Below are 14,693 nucleotides of genomic sequence, written 5' to 3' on the forward strand. Positions count from 1 at the left end.
GGGCAACATGTAACAGTACGTAGGACCCTGTTGATAAAATTCGTGTATAAATCCGGCCGCATCGTGCAAAATAGCGTGCAATCGTAAAATTTTGGAATTTTTCAAGTATTTGTCCAAGGAAGAGTTATCAATACCAATCAAGCCACCATAAGGTCTCAACTTAATTAAAATGTCGTAGTTAAGGTTATCAGAACTAACAAAAAACAGAGAACATGCAGCTAGAAAATAGTTGCGTCGGTTAGAATTATCAGGATAAGTTTGTTTCAAAGACGTATAAATTTCATGAATTATTTTCAAATCAATAGGAGTTACTCTGCTTTTTTGCAATTTCATTATTTATTTTTTCCAACACCTCTCCAACCTGCTGAATTTCAAGCCAGTGGAAATAAAAGTGACCTTGCAAATACCATTTAGTCTCATTAAGATAACGGTGGTAAATAATTAAATATACCACCGGAAGTTTTTTGTATTTTGATAGCTTGTTGAAATATAGACGGATTTTTCTCTCCAAGTCTTTATCAACCCTTTTTGAGGTAAAATCAAACGAATAGTCGAATACGTTTTCATAATCAGCAAGATTCAAATCGCTCACAGTACCATACTTTTGTTTTGTAGAAATGCACCAAGAGATTTGTTGAAGCTCACTCAAATAAAATTGTTCTTTGAAAATCAACTCGTATTCTTTCTTTGAAATTTCCTTTGCCCTTTCGAGGAAGACGACGTAGCGTTCATTACTAAATTTGAAAAATGAGTTTTTTTCTGCGGTTGAAAACACTCTTAATTGTAAATGTTCATTATCAATATCTTCAGTACACCAAGTTCCCTCTAATTTCATTTTTCTTATTTCAAAATTTGACAAATTTATCATTTGGTATATTTTGCCCAGAAACGGCCGCCGCCTTTTGAGAGTAATTTCAATTTACTGCCTTTTCACCATAAAATTTAGGTCAAGTTAAGGAATTAGTTTACTGCTGCCAACAGTTAAGCTACGCTGCCAAAATGGCCGGCGCATTTTTATTATATACCATAAAAGGCAATTCCCCGTTCACTAACAAATTTCAACTAGCTCGAAAGTTCATTTGCCCGAAACAAATATAACAATTAATATGATTCATATAATTAACTAGGACCAATAATTAGGACCCCAAAATTTGGAATTAGAAAGATTTTTGTATCGTGTCCCTTGTTGTTAAGCTAAACTTAGCAAGATCCTAAGTAGGGGGTCTTCTGCTTTTTGGGTGGAAAATTTCTTTCGTTTACAAAATCCTAGGATAGGGGTCCTCCAAAAAAATAAGGACCCCTTTCCTAGGATTTTGCTTTACGTGAGGACCCCCCCCCCCTTAGGAAGGACCCCCCCCCTTAGGATCCGGGACACGATACAATACTACTTAAACCAGTCGAAAAAGCTCAATTAAGAACTTATAAATTGTTTGAGCGCGGTAAACATTTGGCCTAACCCGACAAATTAACAAAATTTACTCAACCAAACCTACCTACCAGACCTAAAAAATAACACGAAAAAATACCATAGAAAATGAAGTTTTTCTCTGCAAAAGATATAATGTCACAACGACCAGAAACATAAAATGCGGTGAAACTCGATGAGATAAAAATACCGTGAAACATTTTTCCTTGTTTCGAACGACCAAGTAATCAGACTATTATAAAACAAAGTGAAGTCAAACCAATACCTTAATCGGAAGAAACAAAAATCAACACAAAAAAAACAAGATGTTGTTGAAGACATCAATTTAACCTGAAAACTTTAAAAAACATATACATACAAAACATGAAAAACTTTTGAACTTGAATACCCCATCAAGTATAAAACAATAAAAATTTATATAAAATCCCTCAAAAACAATTTTATGACCAAAAACACCAAAAATTATCAGAAAATGAGCTCATGTTTTTCGAATTGAAAAGGTGGTAGCAATAAAAAACAAGCATCCGATACAGAAAATCACTCTAAGAAGTTGATTATCACCATACACAAATGTTTTCAATCAAACACCAACGTGTTATACGCAAATGAAACTTGAACAAACGTTTAAAAAGATAGTAACCCAACAAAAAGTTTTAAATTACGGATTTCACAAATGTACACACCACTATGACCAGTTCTGCCATCTAAATGTTCTCAAATGGTCTCAGGCAGATATACAATATTGTTGTTAAAATTATCATTCAAAATAAAGTTAGGTGATAATTAAAGTAGTCACTTCGAAGACAAAACCCTCACAAACAAGGAAACTCTGTGTTTAACCCTGAATCACGCTTTGAATTATCAATTTTTGTTTTGTTATCAAAACGTACTATTGAAAAAACATTGAATACAATCCAACGACTTGAATAAAACTTTGAAACAATTGAAAAAAATAATAATATATAAAAAATAAAAAACAAAAAATAATCATTTTGTAAGGACTTTGATTAGAGGTAGAAAATAGCGCACTCGGTATAAAACTGCCTGAAGAAACAGTAGATTAGCATATGAAGGAATTGCACTGGAATGACAAAAGAGTTTAACCAGGAGAGTTTTGGTATCGAAGTCTTCGTTAGTTATCATTCTGTTTCTTTTCATTCTTCTGCCTGCTTGATCCTCTTGAACGGGGTCACCTACCTGCTCCTGCTTAATCGAATCCGGGCGATGGATTATGAGTTCTATCTTCTTTTTTTTTTGGGGGGGGGGGGGGTGGGGAGAAATAGTTCAGAGTAGGTTGAGTGGCCGAAGACGATTGCTCCCGCGCCTCATCCTCCGCTGTCTTGTCTGAGTGGCAAAGAGGATTGCCAAAAAACTTCGTTGGCTTCTTAATACGAGCTGAGGCCCAAGTTGTTTTTGAATTATCCGGAGCTGGAGTGAGATTCGGAGTGGCCACTGCGGCCTCACCTTTGCCGGACTATTCACTGGGGTGAGCCACAGACGGATATGAGGCAGAAACTTGTTCGCATAAAAAAGAGAGAATTGCAAAAATTAGTTCTCTGACAAAACTAATAAATAAATAATTAGGGACAAAAAATTTTTCCGGATTGTCTTGAGTTAGCCATATTTAAGCCAGTTCATAAAAGTGGAAAGTAGAAACATCCAGACAACTGTAGGCCAACATCTCTTTTACCAGTTTTCAGCAAAGTTTTTGGAAAACTACTCCACGAACGCATTATTGATTTCTTAGAATAACTTCATTTTTTGACCAAAAACCAATTCGGGCTCAGGCCTAAATTGTCAACATTAGATGTTTTGATAAACGCCATGGAAGACACTCAAAATGAGTGCGAAGTGAAACCCAAGGTAACACATGTATCTTTCATAGATATCAAAAAAGGGTTTGATACTGGTTCGCACGATACACTACTAGATAAAGCTGAAAAATGCGGCCTCATTTAGGCATTGTTGAAATCACAACTGACACAAAGATCACAAATAGTCAAATTAGGCTCTAAATTGTCAACATTGAAAACTTTTCACTGTGGAGTTGCTCAGGGTTCAGTACTCGTGCAACTAGTGATCATTTATCAGATAAATGGTTTGCCAACCATTACAAGCTCAGTGAACACCAGTACAATTTTGCTTCACTGCTTTGTCATCAGTAATCACCAATATTCTTATTCGCTGATTATACAGCAGTAAAGCAAGAAGAAAAAGCTTACACGAACACAATGAGGGCTTATCAAAAATAAGGATTCGGTTGAAAATCAGTAAACTATTTCAGTACCTTGACAAAAAATTAGCTTAAATAATAATAGGAAAGTAATCACAATAGAAAAACGCTTCTATACTAAAAATCTGAGCTTTCACATGGACGCAAAATTGGATTTCGAATTTCATATTGACTTTTTCGTCAAAAATGAATAGTTTTTGTGGGTTGCTCTACTGCTTAAGTGACCTACTAACAACAGCACAACTAATTAAAACAAATTCTGCCAATACTGCACCATGGAGTTATAGTGTACGGCACAGTAAAAAAAACACCAAAACATAACTCAAATTTTACCTTACAGTTGAAACTCCTTAGTACTTTTTCGTTGAAATTGTGCTCAATCAAAGGCATCACTTGACTAGGCCTATAGGCCCTTTTGACCTCCTTGCAAATCAAAATTATTTAATGTAAGAAAAATTTATTAAATAATCTCTGATTTGAAAAAAAAAAATTTTTTTTTTGTTATTTTCACTCAATCACTTGTCTATGACTAAGACTATACTAATATTTCATGAACTCTGACAAGGTCAACTGGTGATCACAATCTTGGTAAATAACTTACTGGTACTTTTCTCAAGTCCCAGTTAAACCTTTGCGACCTCAGTGTGTCTAGTCAATTATGTTCACTTTCTCAGCTCTTTGTTCATCAATAACTTTCTCCTCTCTATCCTCAGTGGAAACCTTAGATCGAAATACAGCGTATAACCAACCCTCTTAATCAATAATGCTCTCGATTTTTACCTTACCATAAAGAGAAAGTCCTTTAACTGTTTAGTTTTTGTCACTTTGATCGCACTCTAAAAAAAAACAAGACCATGCGATGTATCAATCATCCTGCAAAAAAATTGTTGAGACGTTTAACTCTTCGAGACGACTGTTCAAAAATCTGGCTTAAAATTAAGTTTGGAATATTGTCTCGTTCGCAAAAAATTTATCTTTTGCGTTTTTAAAAGTGAAATCAAATTTAAAATGAAAACCTGAAATCTCAATTTATTTTTTCTTCAATTCTTGCGTTTCTAAAGATTTGCAGTTTTTTGCACAGCTTTTCGCACAACTCAAAATAGTTTCAAGTCTAGATCGCGGTTTATATTCCGACTGTTTCTATTGAGTTTTGAGATTGTTTTCGAAAATTTGCTTCATTTTTTTTTGTTTTTTTTTGCTGCTTGATTAGTGCGTATCGATTACAAATTTTGATAACAAAACTTATCCGCCTTGGAAAACAAAACACTTTTTTTGATCTGGCTTAAAATTGTAGAGGGAGAAAATAATTCTAATTCAATTTGAGAGGGTTGAGAACATTCAATCGAATATATCAAGTTGGTTTACTGCAAAATGGAATAAAAAGTATTAATTGTTGAAAAGTTAATACATAGAAACAGTCAATGTTTTCTTTTTTTTTTTCATATAAAACAATAATCTGTAACCAGTCGCAGAGTTTTATGTCACTCTTTCTTCTTCTTTTTTATAGATGCAACTTCACTACTCAGCAGTGGCTTCCTCTCCCCCTCTCTCTCCCTCTGGTCCTTTATCATCCAACACTCCTCCTTCCCCTCCAACTTCCACTTCAGCCTTTGCATCTTTACTCTCTTCTTCCTCTTCTGCTGCTGCTGCTGCCACTGCTGCTTCCTCAGGAATATCCGTCTTCTTTTCCCCACACTCTCCACCTTCTCCCTCCCCCACTGCTGGCTCAACTTCCTCCCCTCCCTGTGGTGAGTGGGACTGCTTGTCTATTGAGGCTTCCTTGTCCACTAAATTCTCCGACGGTGTCTGTTTATCTGCTGCCTCCCCTTCTGCGTTCTCTAATGACACTTCACCCCCCTCCCCCTCCCCCTCCACCTCCCCTTCTCCATCCTCCTCCCCCTCTAACTTAATCTGTCCACCAGCCTCCTGTGAATTATCTGTCGTCTGATCCCCCACACTACCGTCCCCTTCCTTCTCTTCTGTCCCTTTCGCCTTCTCCTTATCGTCCCCCTCATTTACTGTCCTGTCCACTTTCGCCTCCGCTACTCCTCCCCCCTTCATGCTACCCTGCACTCCTCCTTTCTTGTCCCGCCCCCCTGTCGTGCTCTTCCCCCCACTACTCTGCCTCTGCTTACTGTCTGATCCCCCCACTGCAGCCCTTGCTGTGGCCCCTCCCCTTGCCGGTGCTACCACTGGTGTCCTACTGCCAGGTGTTGTCTTCTTCGGATTCCCTCCCACGCCACTTCCCGACTGGACAGGACGCCCATCTAAAACAACACTCATTAAGGCACACCAGAGACTTTTAAATTGTACAGAGAATCTGCTAGTCAAAGAATATAACACAATTTTGAAAATTTGAGTTAACTGAGTCTGAGGGCGGATCTAGGACTTTCTCGATGGGGGGGGGGGGGATTTTCAAAAAAGTTTTCGAAATTTATGACGGCTTTTTTTTAGGTCGAGCAAATAGATTTTTCGAGCTCTCCCAAAGCACTAAAAAGTCCCTGTTTTGGCCAAATTTTCTGCATTGCAGGCAAAATTTTGATACAAGCAGGCCAGAAAAAACGTTTTTAGGCACTTTTTAAATTAATATAAATTGGCACCAAAGGAGCTTTGAGAAAATTTTTAGGGTGCGTCACCAAAAATGGAAATTTCAAAATAGTACAAAGGGGGACCCTTTGGGTCGGCAGGGGGTCGAATCCATGAGGAAGAAGACGTCCGTCCCCGCTCCCTCCCCCCCCCCCCCCAATATCCGCCCTGCTTACAATTCCGTACACCAAAATTGCTTATCATACATCAAATGTATGAAAAAATGCTAATCATACAATTTTCATACAATTTCACAAAATCAATGAAAAAGGATTTGAACTAGTTTGCGGCTATTTGAACCAAACAAAACAGTCTAGTGATGGAAAAAACTAAACTTTTTTTTGGAAAAAATAGTTATCATACAATTTCCGTATATGAAAATTGTATGACTAGCATTTTTTGATGGCGACAACAAAAAATTTTCCATGTAATATTGAATGTGCCCCAAAATTTTTTTTTGTTTTTTTTCAACAGCAAATCGAATTTTGTACGCAAGCAAACATTTTCCAATAACGTAGTCCTGGATACACGAAAATTGGATTTTTTCAGTTTCTCTGGATAATTTTTTTCAAGTAGGTTAAAAACTCCTATATGTTTTGTATGGCATGCTTATCTATGCCTTGATCAATGTCTGATAGTTTGAAAATTCCTATTTGAAAAAAAATCATTTTTGAAAATTTTTGCTAAAATTTAAAAGTTTGATGCTTTCAGTACATGATTTGTGAAGAGATTTCTTATTCCCTTCAGGTCGTTTCCAATGCATTGTAAATGCCAGACGATTAACTCTTTAGTGACACTAGTTTTGAGTAAACCTTGGTTTTAGTCACTTGTGTTCGGTCACAAACACATCCCAAAAGTTTTGAGAAAACGTTCTTTAAATCAAGTTTTTTTCAATAAACCTTATAAATTCGAATTGATTTGAAACTTTAAAAACATTTTTGTCAATTTTCGCAGTAACCAATATCTACAAAAAGCACAAAATTTAAGCTTTTTAGAGGCAACTTCGAAGACAAAATGGACAAACTAAATGGATTATAATCAATTACAATCGATTATAATACATTTTTGTGCAAAACTCATGAGTTAGAAATTGGAATAAAAATCATGAATTATAATCAATTATAACTTATTATAAAGGTATCAGAAAACGAACAACTAAATAATCGATTATAATCGATTAAAATGGATTATTATTAATTATAATTTGTTTTAAAAAGAGAGATTATAATCGATTATTAATCAATTAAAATCAATTGATTCTCTATTTTAGTAAGGTTGAGACTAAAACTGTAATATACTAGATTATTAACGCTTGAAACTGGATGCGGGTATGAAAAAATGCTTGTCCTACAATTTCCATAAATGAAAAAATGCTTATATTAGAATTTTCCTAAAATTTTCTGTATTAATGGAATTGCTCGAAATTATATTATATGATATAATCATATTATATTATAATCATATATGAAAATTTTATGATAAGTATTTTTGGTCATCCGGAGAATCATGTCTTAAATTCTCTGTTTTTCAGATACAGACTTCAAGGTCAGGCATACCTAACAAAAGAATCACAGCGTAGCAAAATAGCTTTCAAAAGTTGAGTTTAAAAAGTTTTTCGAAGATGTGGGAGAAGAGGGAAGTAAAGCTAGAATTAGAGGTAACGGCTATTATGAGAAAGTTTCAAATACAACCAACTTCTTAATCGAAGACGTAGAAACCACAGAGCATGACGAGTGAACTTAATGCAATAAAAACATCGTGCCACAACGTACGAGTTAGAGCTTTAAATGACAAAATAAGATTTGATTTTTGGCGATGTGGAACCTGATCTAAACTATATTTTATGATTGGATAAATTAAATGTTTTACCAATGTAAAGTATTTAATATTAACCAATCATGATCCATCTAACTAACAACCCACTTATTTGTAAGTGCTGAAGTTACTTGTAATTTCAGCACCAGAGAGATTTGAATTTAACTTAGAAATTAGTTGGACTCTCCCGAGCACTTCAGCAGCCGCAATAAACCAGTATACCCTAGATCTATTGAGCCTAGCAGAGACTAGTTAAACAACCTGAGACTAGATAGTATAAGAGTAAGATTAGGATCGGTATTAGACTAAGAAGTTGCACGAATCTATCCGGCCGAAAATAAGATAGCGTGACGAGCAGACGGTGTACCCTATCCGAAATTACTCTATGAGTTATACACTCCAGTCCTAACTCATCTGGTGCGACCATAAGTCTCGAACAAGACCTTACTAGATTAGAATTAACCAAAATTAGATTAGAAATTAGACAAAAACATTTACAAAATGTTATACGACAATAATTTAATTGAAATGTCTCTCCGACTCAATAGATCCGAGCCAATATTCCGAACCATAATAGAACTACCCGGAATTGGAAGAAGACATCGAACCAAAGACGACATACGACAAAGTAGAAACTTGCCGTATAGTTATATGATAGTTCGGCAAAAGCCAGAACAAACTTTTATATTTCGAATACTACTTGCAATGAATTTAGATTTCCATTTGCAAACATAAAACCTTGAAGTAAATCTTCAAAATCATTTCAGGCGCTAAACAAATTAATATTATACAATAACGATTGATAAAAAGATCTAAGATCGTTTTCCTAAAATTCTGCAGTATTATACAAAACATGTTTGAAAAATATTTATTGGAAAATAAAAATAAAAATTAGTAGCATGACAATAAATGGTTAGTAATCATAAATCATCCTGTTGTTCCAGCTTCATCACCTAAAACATAACAACAATCATAAACTCACTAATATCATCAAAACACTAAATCTTTCCTTTACACAAATTTAAAACTTTATTAAAACTTAAAGTCACTTAATTTAAAATCAGATCATCAAGGCTTATCCTTGGATCTTAAATCATTTTCTACTTAATTAAATTTTAAATTTGATCATCAAGGCTTATCCTTGGATCAAACAGAACAACTTTGTTCTCCCCCACCCACTTAATTAGTGTCTAACGACCTCAAACGTCGATTCACTACCCAACCCTTTCTAAAGACCCAAGACTAATAGAAATTTTTAAACAAAACTAATCATTCAAATTAGGATAAACAGTGAAGAACTTCGGTTATTCATCCTTCACTTGACCCCTCCTCTTACCAGACCCAGGATAAATCTTAGACTTAGTAAGTTTAAAATAGTATCTAACGAACTACTCGCGTTCTAATTATACCTGAACCTTGTGGATCGATTTACTATTCTCCAACCCTTGAACACAATCATTACCCCTAAGTAAGATTAAGTAAGTTAACACCTTAGCTTATACTAGTCACGAGAAAGTAAAAATCATTCTTCGGAATCGATATACTTTTCTCTCCAACCCTGAACAACTAGACCCAGGTTAAGCTAACCAAAAAATCGTAAGAACTAACAGTTTAAGTCAATAGAAATCATTTAACAACCTTTTGCATCCGTCATTCTAAACCTTATGTCATTTAAAAACCTAGGAAATAAACAAACAATCATTTTACACAATTGTGAAATAGATAACAAAAAATACGACCTTGTAATCACACCTCATACACAAACAGTTGGATACATTCGAACAAAACGACAAACACTAAAGAGAAAAATAATAACTAAACAAAGACAAATAACACGAAAAAGATTTTCAAAAAATCGAAACGCATTTTCAGAATCAGAAACCAACAGTTTAGACGAACTTTACAAACTAAAAGAATCAATAGATAAAAATTACCCACAACACGATCAATTATATTTTTCTGACTCAGAAACAACTTCAAATTCATCACAAAGAGGAAAAAGAAGAATAAAAAAACAGTACAAACAAAAACCAGTACATCTATACAATTGGAATCAACCAATTCGACACATTAATAATTATATATTAACAGTCATCAAACGAAAAAATGAGCTCAACACACACGCCAGGTGAAGAAACTCCAGATGATGATGAAATCTTTCCCTTTATAGTAGATGCAGATACTGATAGAGGACAACACATATTTTGTCAAAATTTACTCGTAAATTTATTTGAACCCGGAATCAGTCCATGTAAAACAGAGTTCCCCGATGTAAAAATCAAAAGACAAATCATAGATCACTATCTAAAAGATATATGCAACATAACACAACAGTATGGAATATACTCTATAGAATTCACTTCCCCAAACCATAATAATACAACATATACTATTCAAACAGACGACCTTGATTTAGAATTTTCAAAAGTTTTTTTAGAATATATAAAAAGCATCCAATACCATAACTCACAAAGAGCAAACTCCATTTTCACCAATGAAGTTTTCGCACTAATATATAGTTATATTTCGATATTAGAAAATGAACTCCCATTAACAAATGTCTCACCGACAGAAACATCTAAACATTTAAGAGTACGACATGAAATCACACTACTCTCTAGTTATTTAAACATCATTAAAGAAAATTTCACGAAAGACGACGTTTCACAACATACCAAACACGATTTACAAAAAATTTTAGCATGGTTCATAATAGATTATTTTACACACAATATTGATTTAATTGCACAAGCAAGAAAAAATTTTAGACCCCAAAATTCGAACGATGATACCGCTATCACAGAACAATCAGATTATGTTTGGGACCCCGAATGGTCTCACCCCGCATTTATAAGCTTTCCACAATCAATCTCAAGTCAAGCAATAGGTACAATATCTTACATAAGAGATTATGTAAGAGTAATACCATTAACAATTGATGCAACACCATTAAACTATAATACATTTTTACCCGATACACAAAATAATAGTTTAAACTCTACAGTCATACACAATGAAAACCTCAATGGAACTAGGAATCTTACTCAACAAGATATCCAGACACCATCACACTTCATAAATGAAGAAATTGTACACACAACAACTACACAACAAAGTATTTCACCAATACGCCCAAATTTAACAACACCAAGAAATACAAATCCTTCACAAACACAGGTAACCTTACAATCAACCGTTAAACCTTCGGTTGCCCCTAAATATTCATATATGGATTACCAAACATACAAACCCATGACAATACCATCAAAAACACGCAAAACATTCACTAGAAACAACTTTGCAGACCATAATTATAATTATACACATCCATCAAAAACAAATTATCAACCACAAAGAAATTTTAATCAATATACAAAACCTCGAAACTGGGATAACCCAACAGCCCAATATAATTCAAAAAATTTTCAACCAAATCCTCCACAGGATCGCAGTGAAAACTACCCATTTTTTCAACAAAATAAAAATAAAAAACAAACATCTTATCAAATGGATTATTTATCCTCAGATGAAGATTTTTTACAACCAGATATATTTGCACCAAATACTCAAGAATATCGTAGACAAGGAATACAGAAAACACGTACAAATCATAGAAATTTTTCCCCACAATCAATAGATGCACAATATCAACAACCAATTCAACAACAAAATCCAATTAATATACAATCTTTTCAACCAATTCAACAACAAAATCCAATGACTACACACTCGTATCAACCATCACAAATGCAAAATGAAATACCACTCCCGTATTATCTTCAACAACATGAAATAACAAGAAACCAACTTTCAAATTTTTCTCAAATGCCAAATGCAGCTGAATCATTACAAATGACAATGAATCCATACCTTATGGGTGGATCATCAATAACATCAAATAAACCTTTAATGGTTTTCACAGGAACAGACCCTGAATACTCTGTAGAAGATTATTTAAACGCAGTAACAGCAAATTTAATTTTAAATATAGGACCTGAACCAATTAACACGCCACTACATCAAAACTGGATACATCGACGCACAGCGTTGATACAAACAACCTTAGATGGCGCAGCCCAAAAATGGTTTTCAGTACTACCTCAAGAAATAAAATCAAACTGGAAAAGATTTACACAAGAATTTTCAAAAATGTTTGACTCCGAAAGAAACAAACAACAACAAAGAGTTTTATGTAATGAAATTCGCAGATTACCAAACGAAACCATCAAGCAAATAGCAGTAAGAATCGAAACACTAGTTCGAAAAGCATATTCACTAAATACACACGACTATAAAAACACTAAGATGACAGAAATCTTAATGATGACCTTAACACCACAATTAAGAAAAATAGCAATAAAAAAGAGAGCATCCCATCCTTCTTCAATTCGAGAACCCGATTTAGATTTTAGAAAACTAGTAGACAAACTAGAACAAGCAGAAATCACGATGAAACTAGAAGAAACAGAGAATTTGAAATTACAATACGTTAACAAAATTGAAACGACTCCCACTAATATTAATAATATACAAGAATCAGAAACAGATCTCGTTGAAAAAATCACTGAAATACTCAATATTTACGAAAAGAACCCGAACTTTAAAGGCAAACCATCTTTCAAAAAATGGTGTAATTATTGCCGACGATACGGACATAGTATTTCCGAATGTAGACAAAAACAGCAAGATAGTCAAAATAAACCTCAAAAATACAAAGAACCAAATAAATCATTTTATCAATACATGAAAAAAGATCAAAATCTACCAAACAAAAATGTATACAGCAACAACAGTTCAGGAAAACCACTCCCGAACAATACAAGTTATACAAGAAATCAATCTCCATATAACTCAAGTTATAGAGGAAGATCACCAGAACGAAGAAACACGTATAATTCATCACAAAATCACTACAATAGACCGAATAGTCGAAATAACTACTCCAGATCAAATTCAAATACACAACGATTTGTTTCTAGATCTAATTCCCAATCAAGAAATAACTATTATCCAAACAACCAATCACGAAATTCATCATACAATAGGAATAGAAACTACTCCTATAATCGAAACAGAAGTTATTCAAACAACCGAAACCAGAATTACCCGAACAATCGATCAAGAAATAACTCATATAATAGATCAAACTATAACAGACCAAACAATAGTTACCAAAACAGATCGCGAAATAATTCACAAAATCGACACCCAAGTTATAATAATCGTTATAGAAATTATTCCCAATCACCACACCGGAATAATAATCACTACAATAACTCTAATAATCGTCATAGAAGTAGTACACCTAAACATCAAAGACAAATCAATCAAGTACAAGCTAACCCAGAAACAACATCAGACCCCCCAGGTATTGATGACACAGTAACTGATACGTTACAACTCAATCAAATAAATTGTACATCATCAGATTCAGAAAGTGATACTGAAAACACTCTTGCTATCAATATGATAAAAGTCGAAAATGACTATGAATCTGTCATATATGAACAACCCTTTCCATCACACATATATGAAAATCAATCAGAATTTCTTCAAAATCATTACACTACACCCATAAATTCCACACCAACAACGCAAGAAATAAATGCAAAAATTACTACAGAACAACCCAATCAAAATGTCAAAACAAAATGCTTAGATACAAACCACATTTACCAAAATATACAAAAAGAACAACCCAAAGAAAAAATTTGGACAATACCATTTCTCTTAGAAAGCCCAAGAAATAAAGAATTTCAACCACCAGACCTTGAAATAGATTTTTTAATTGATTCAGGAGCAGAATCAAACATAATAAACATTCCCACATGGAATGAAATAAAAACTTTACATCCGAAGCTAACACCTCTTGAAACCACCAGTAAACTAGCGACAGCACAATGATCAACATTGATAAACTACGGAAAAATCCAATTATTTCTCCTCCCTACCAGAACAATGGAGCAAAGCAAACTTCTAAACAAGCCATTTAAACAAATATTCCATATTACTGATATTAAATATAACATCATTGGAATACCATTTATTTCAAAGTATATACCAACAATTAACATACTAAATAGTAAAATATTAATCAAAGATAAATATACAAAAACAAAAGAAACATCATTAACATTTTTTCAGCGATTAAATAAACAACCACCATTCTTTTCAAAATTTTATCCGATATTTAACCAACAAAGAAAACACCTGAAACCACTATCAGGAAACATCTATAATTTTTCAATAAAACAAGTTCATCAATATGATAAAGAACAAAATAGACAAAAATTTTATATGTCAGATTTTGAATTCAAACCTATTCATAAATTTTTCAAAATCACAATCTCTTCAATAAAATATTTGAAAAATTCGAATTCAGATATTATTTCCTTACATGTTTATAACAACACACCTTACCAAGTAACATTACCTTTAGGACTTTTAGGATATTGTGAAACTAACGCTACAATATCACCAATACACGAAAAAGCCTATCGCGTAAATAATATACTCCAATTACTAGATATTTGTCAATCTACAATTCTTAATGAAGAATTATCTATAAATAATATAATAAGTAACGAAAACAGAAATACGGATTATTTCACAAAAACTCCATATTTCAAACCT

General features: G+C 33.6%; 1 protein-coding gene across 1 annotated transcript in view; it reads right to left on the minus strand.

Annotated features, from left to right (window-relative positions):
- Positions 1-5,177: 5,177 nt before the first annotated feature.
- The window catches only part of LOC134845831 (mucin-5AC-like), a gene marked incomplete in the record, with an annotated part of 112,835 nt that continues 103,319 nt past the window's right edge, over positions 5,178-14,693 (minus strand). Inside the window, 1 exon segment of the mRNA XM_063862920.1 lies at positions 5,178-5,926. Within this exon segment, the coding sequence (XP_063718990.1) occupies positions 5,178-5,926 (749 nt within the window).

Source organism: Symsagittifera roscoffensis, chromosome 5 (assembly GCF_963678635.1).
Source record: "Symsagittifera roscoffensis chromosome 5, txSymRosc1.1, whole genome shotgun sequence".
NCBI classification, from domain to species: Eukaryota; Metazoa; Xenacoelomorpha; order Acoela; family Convolutidae; genus Symsagittifera; species Symsagittifera roscoffensis.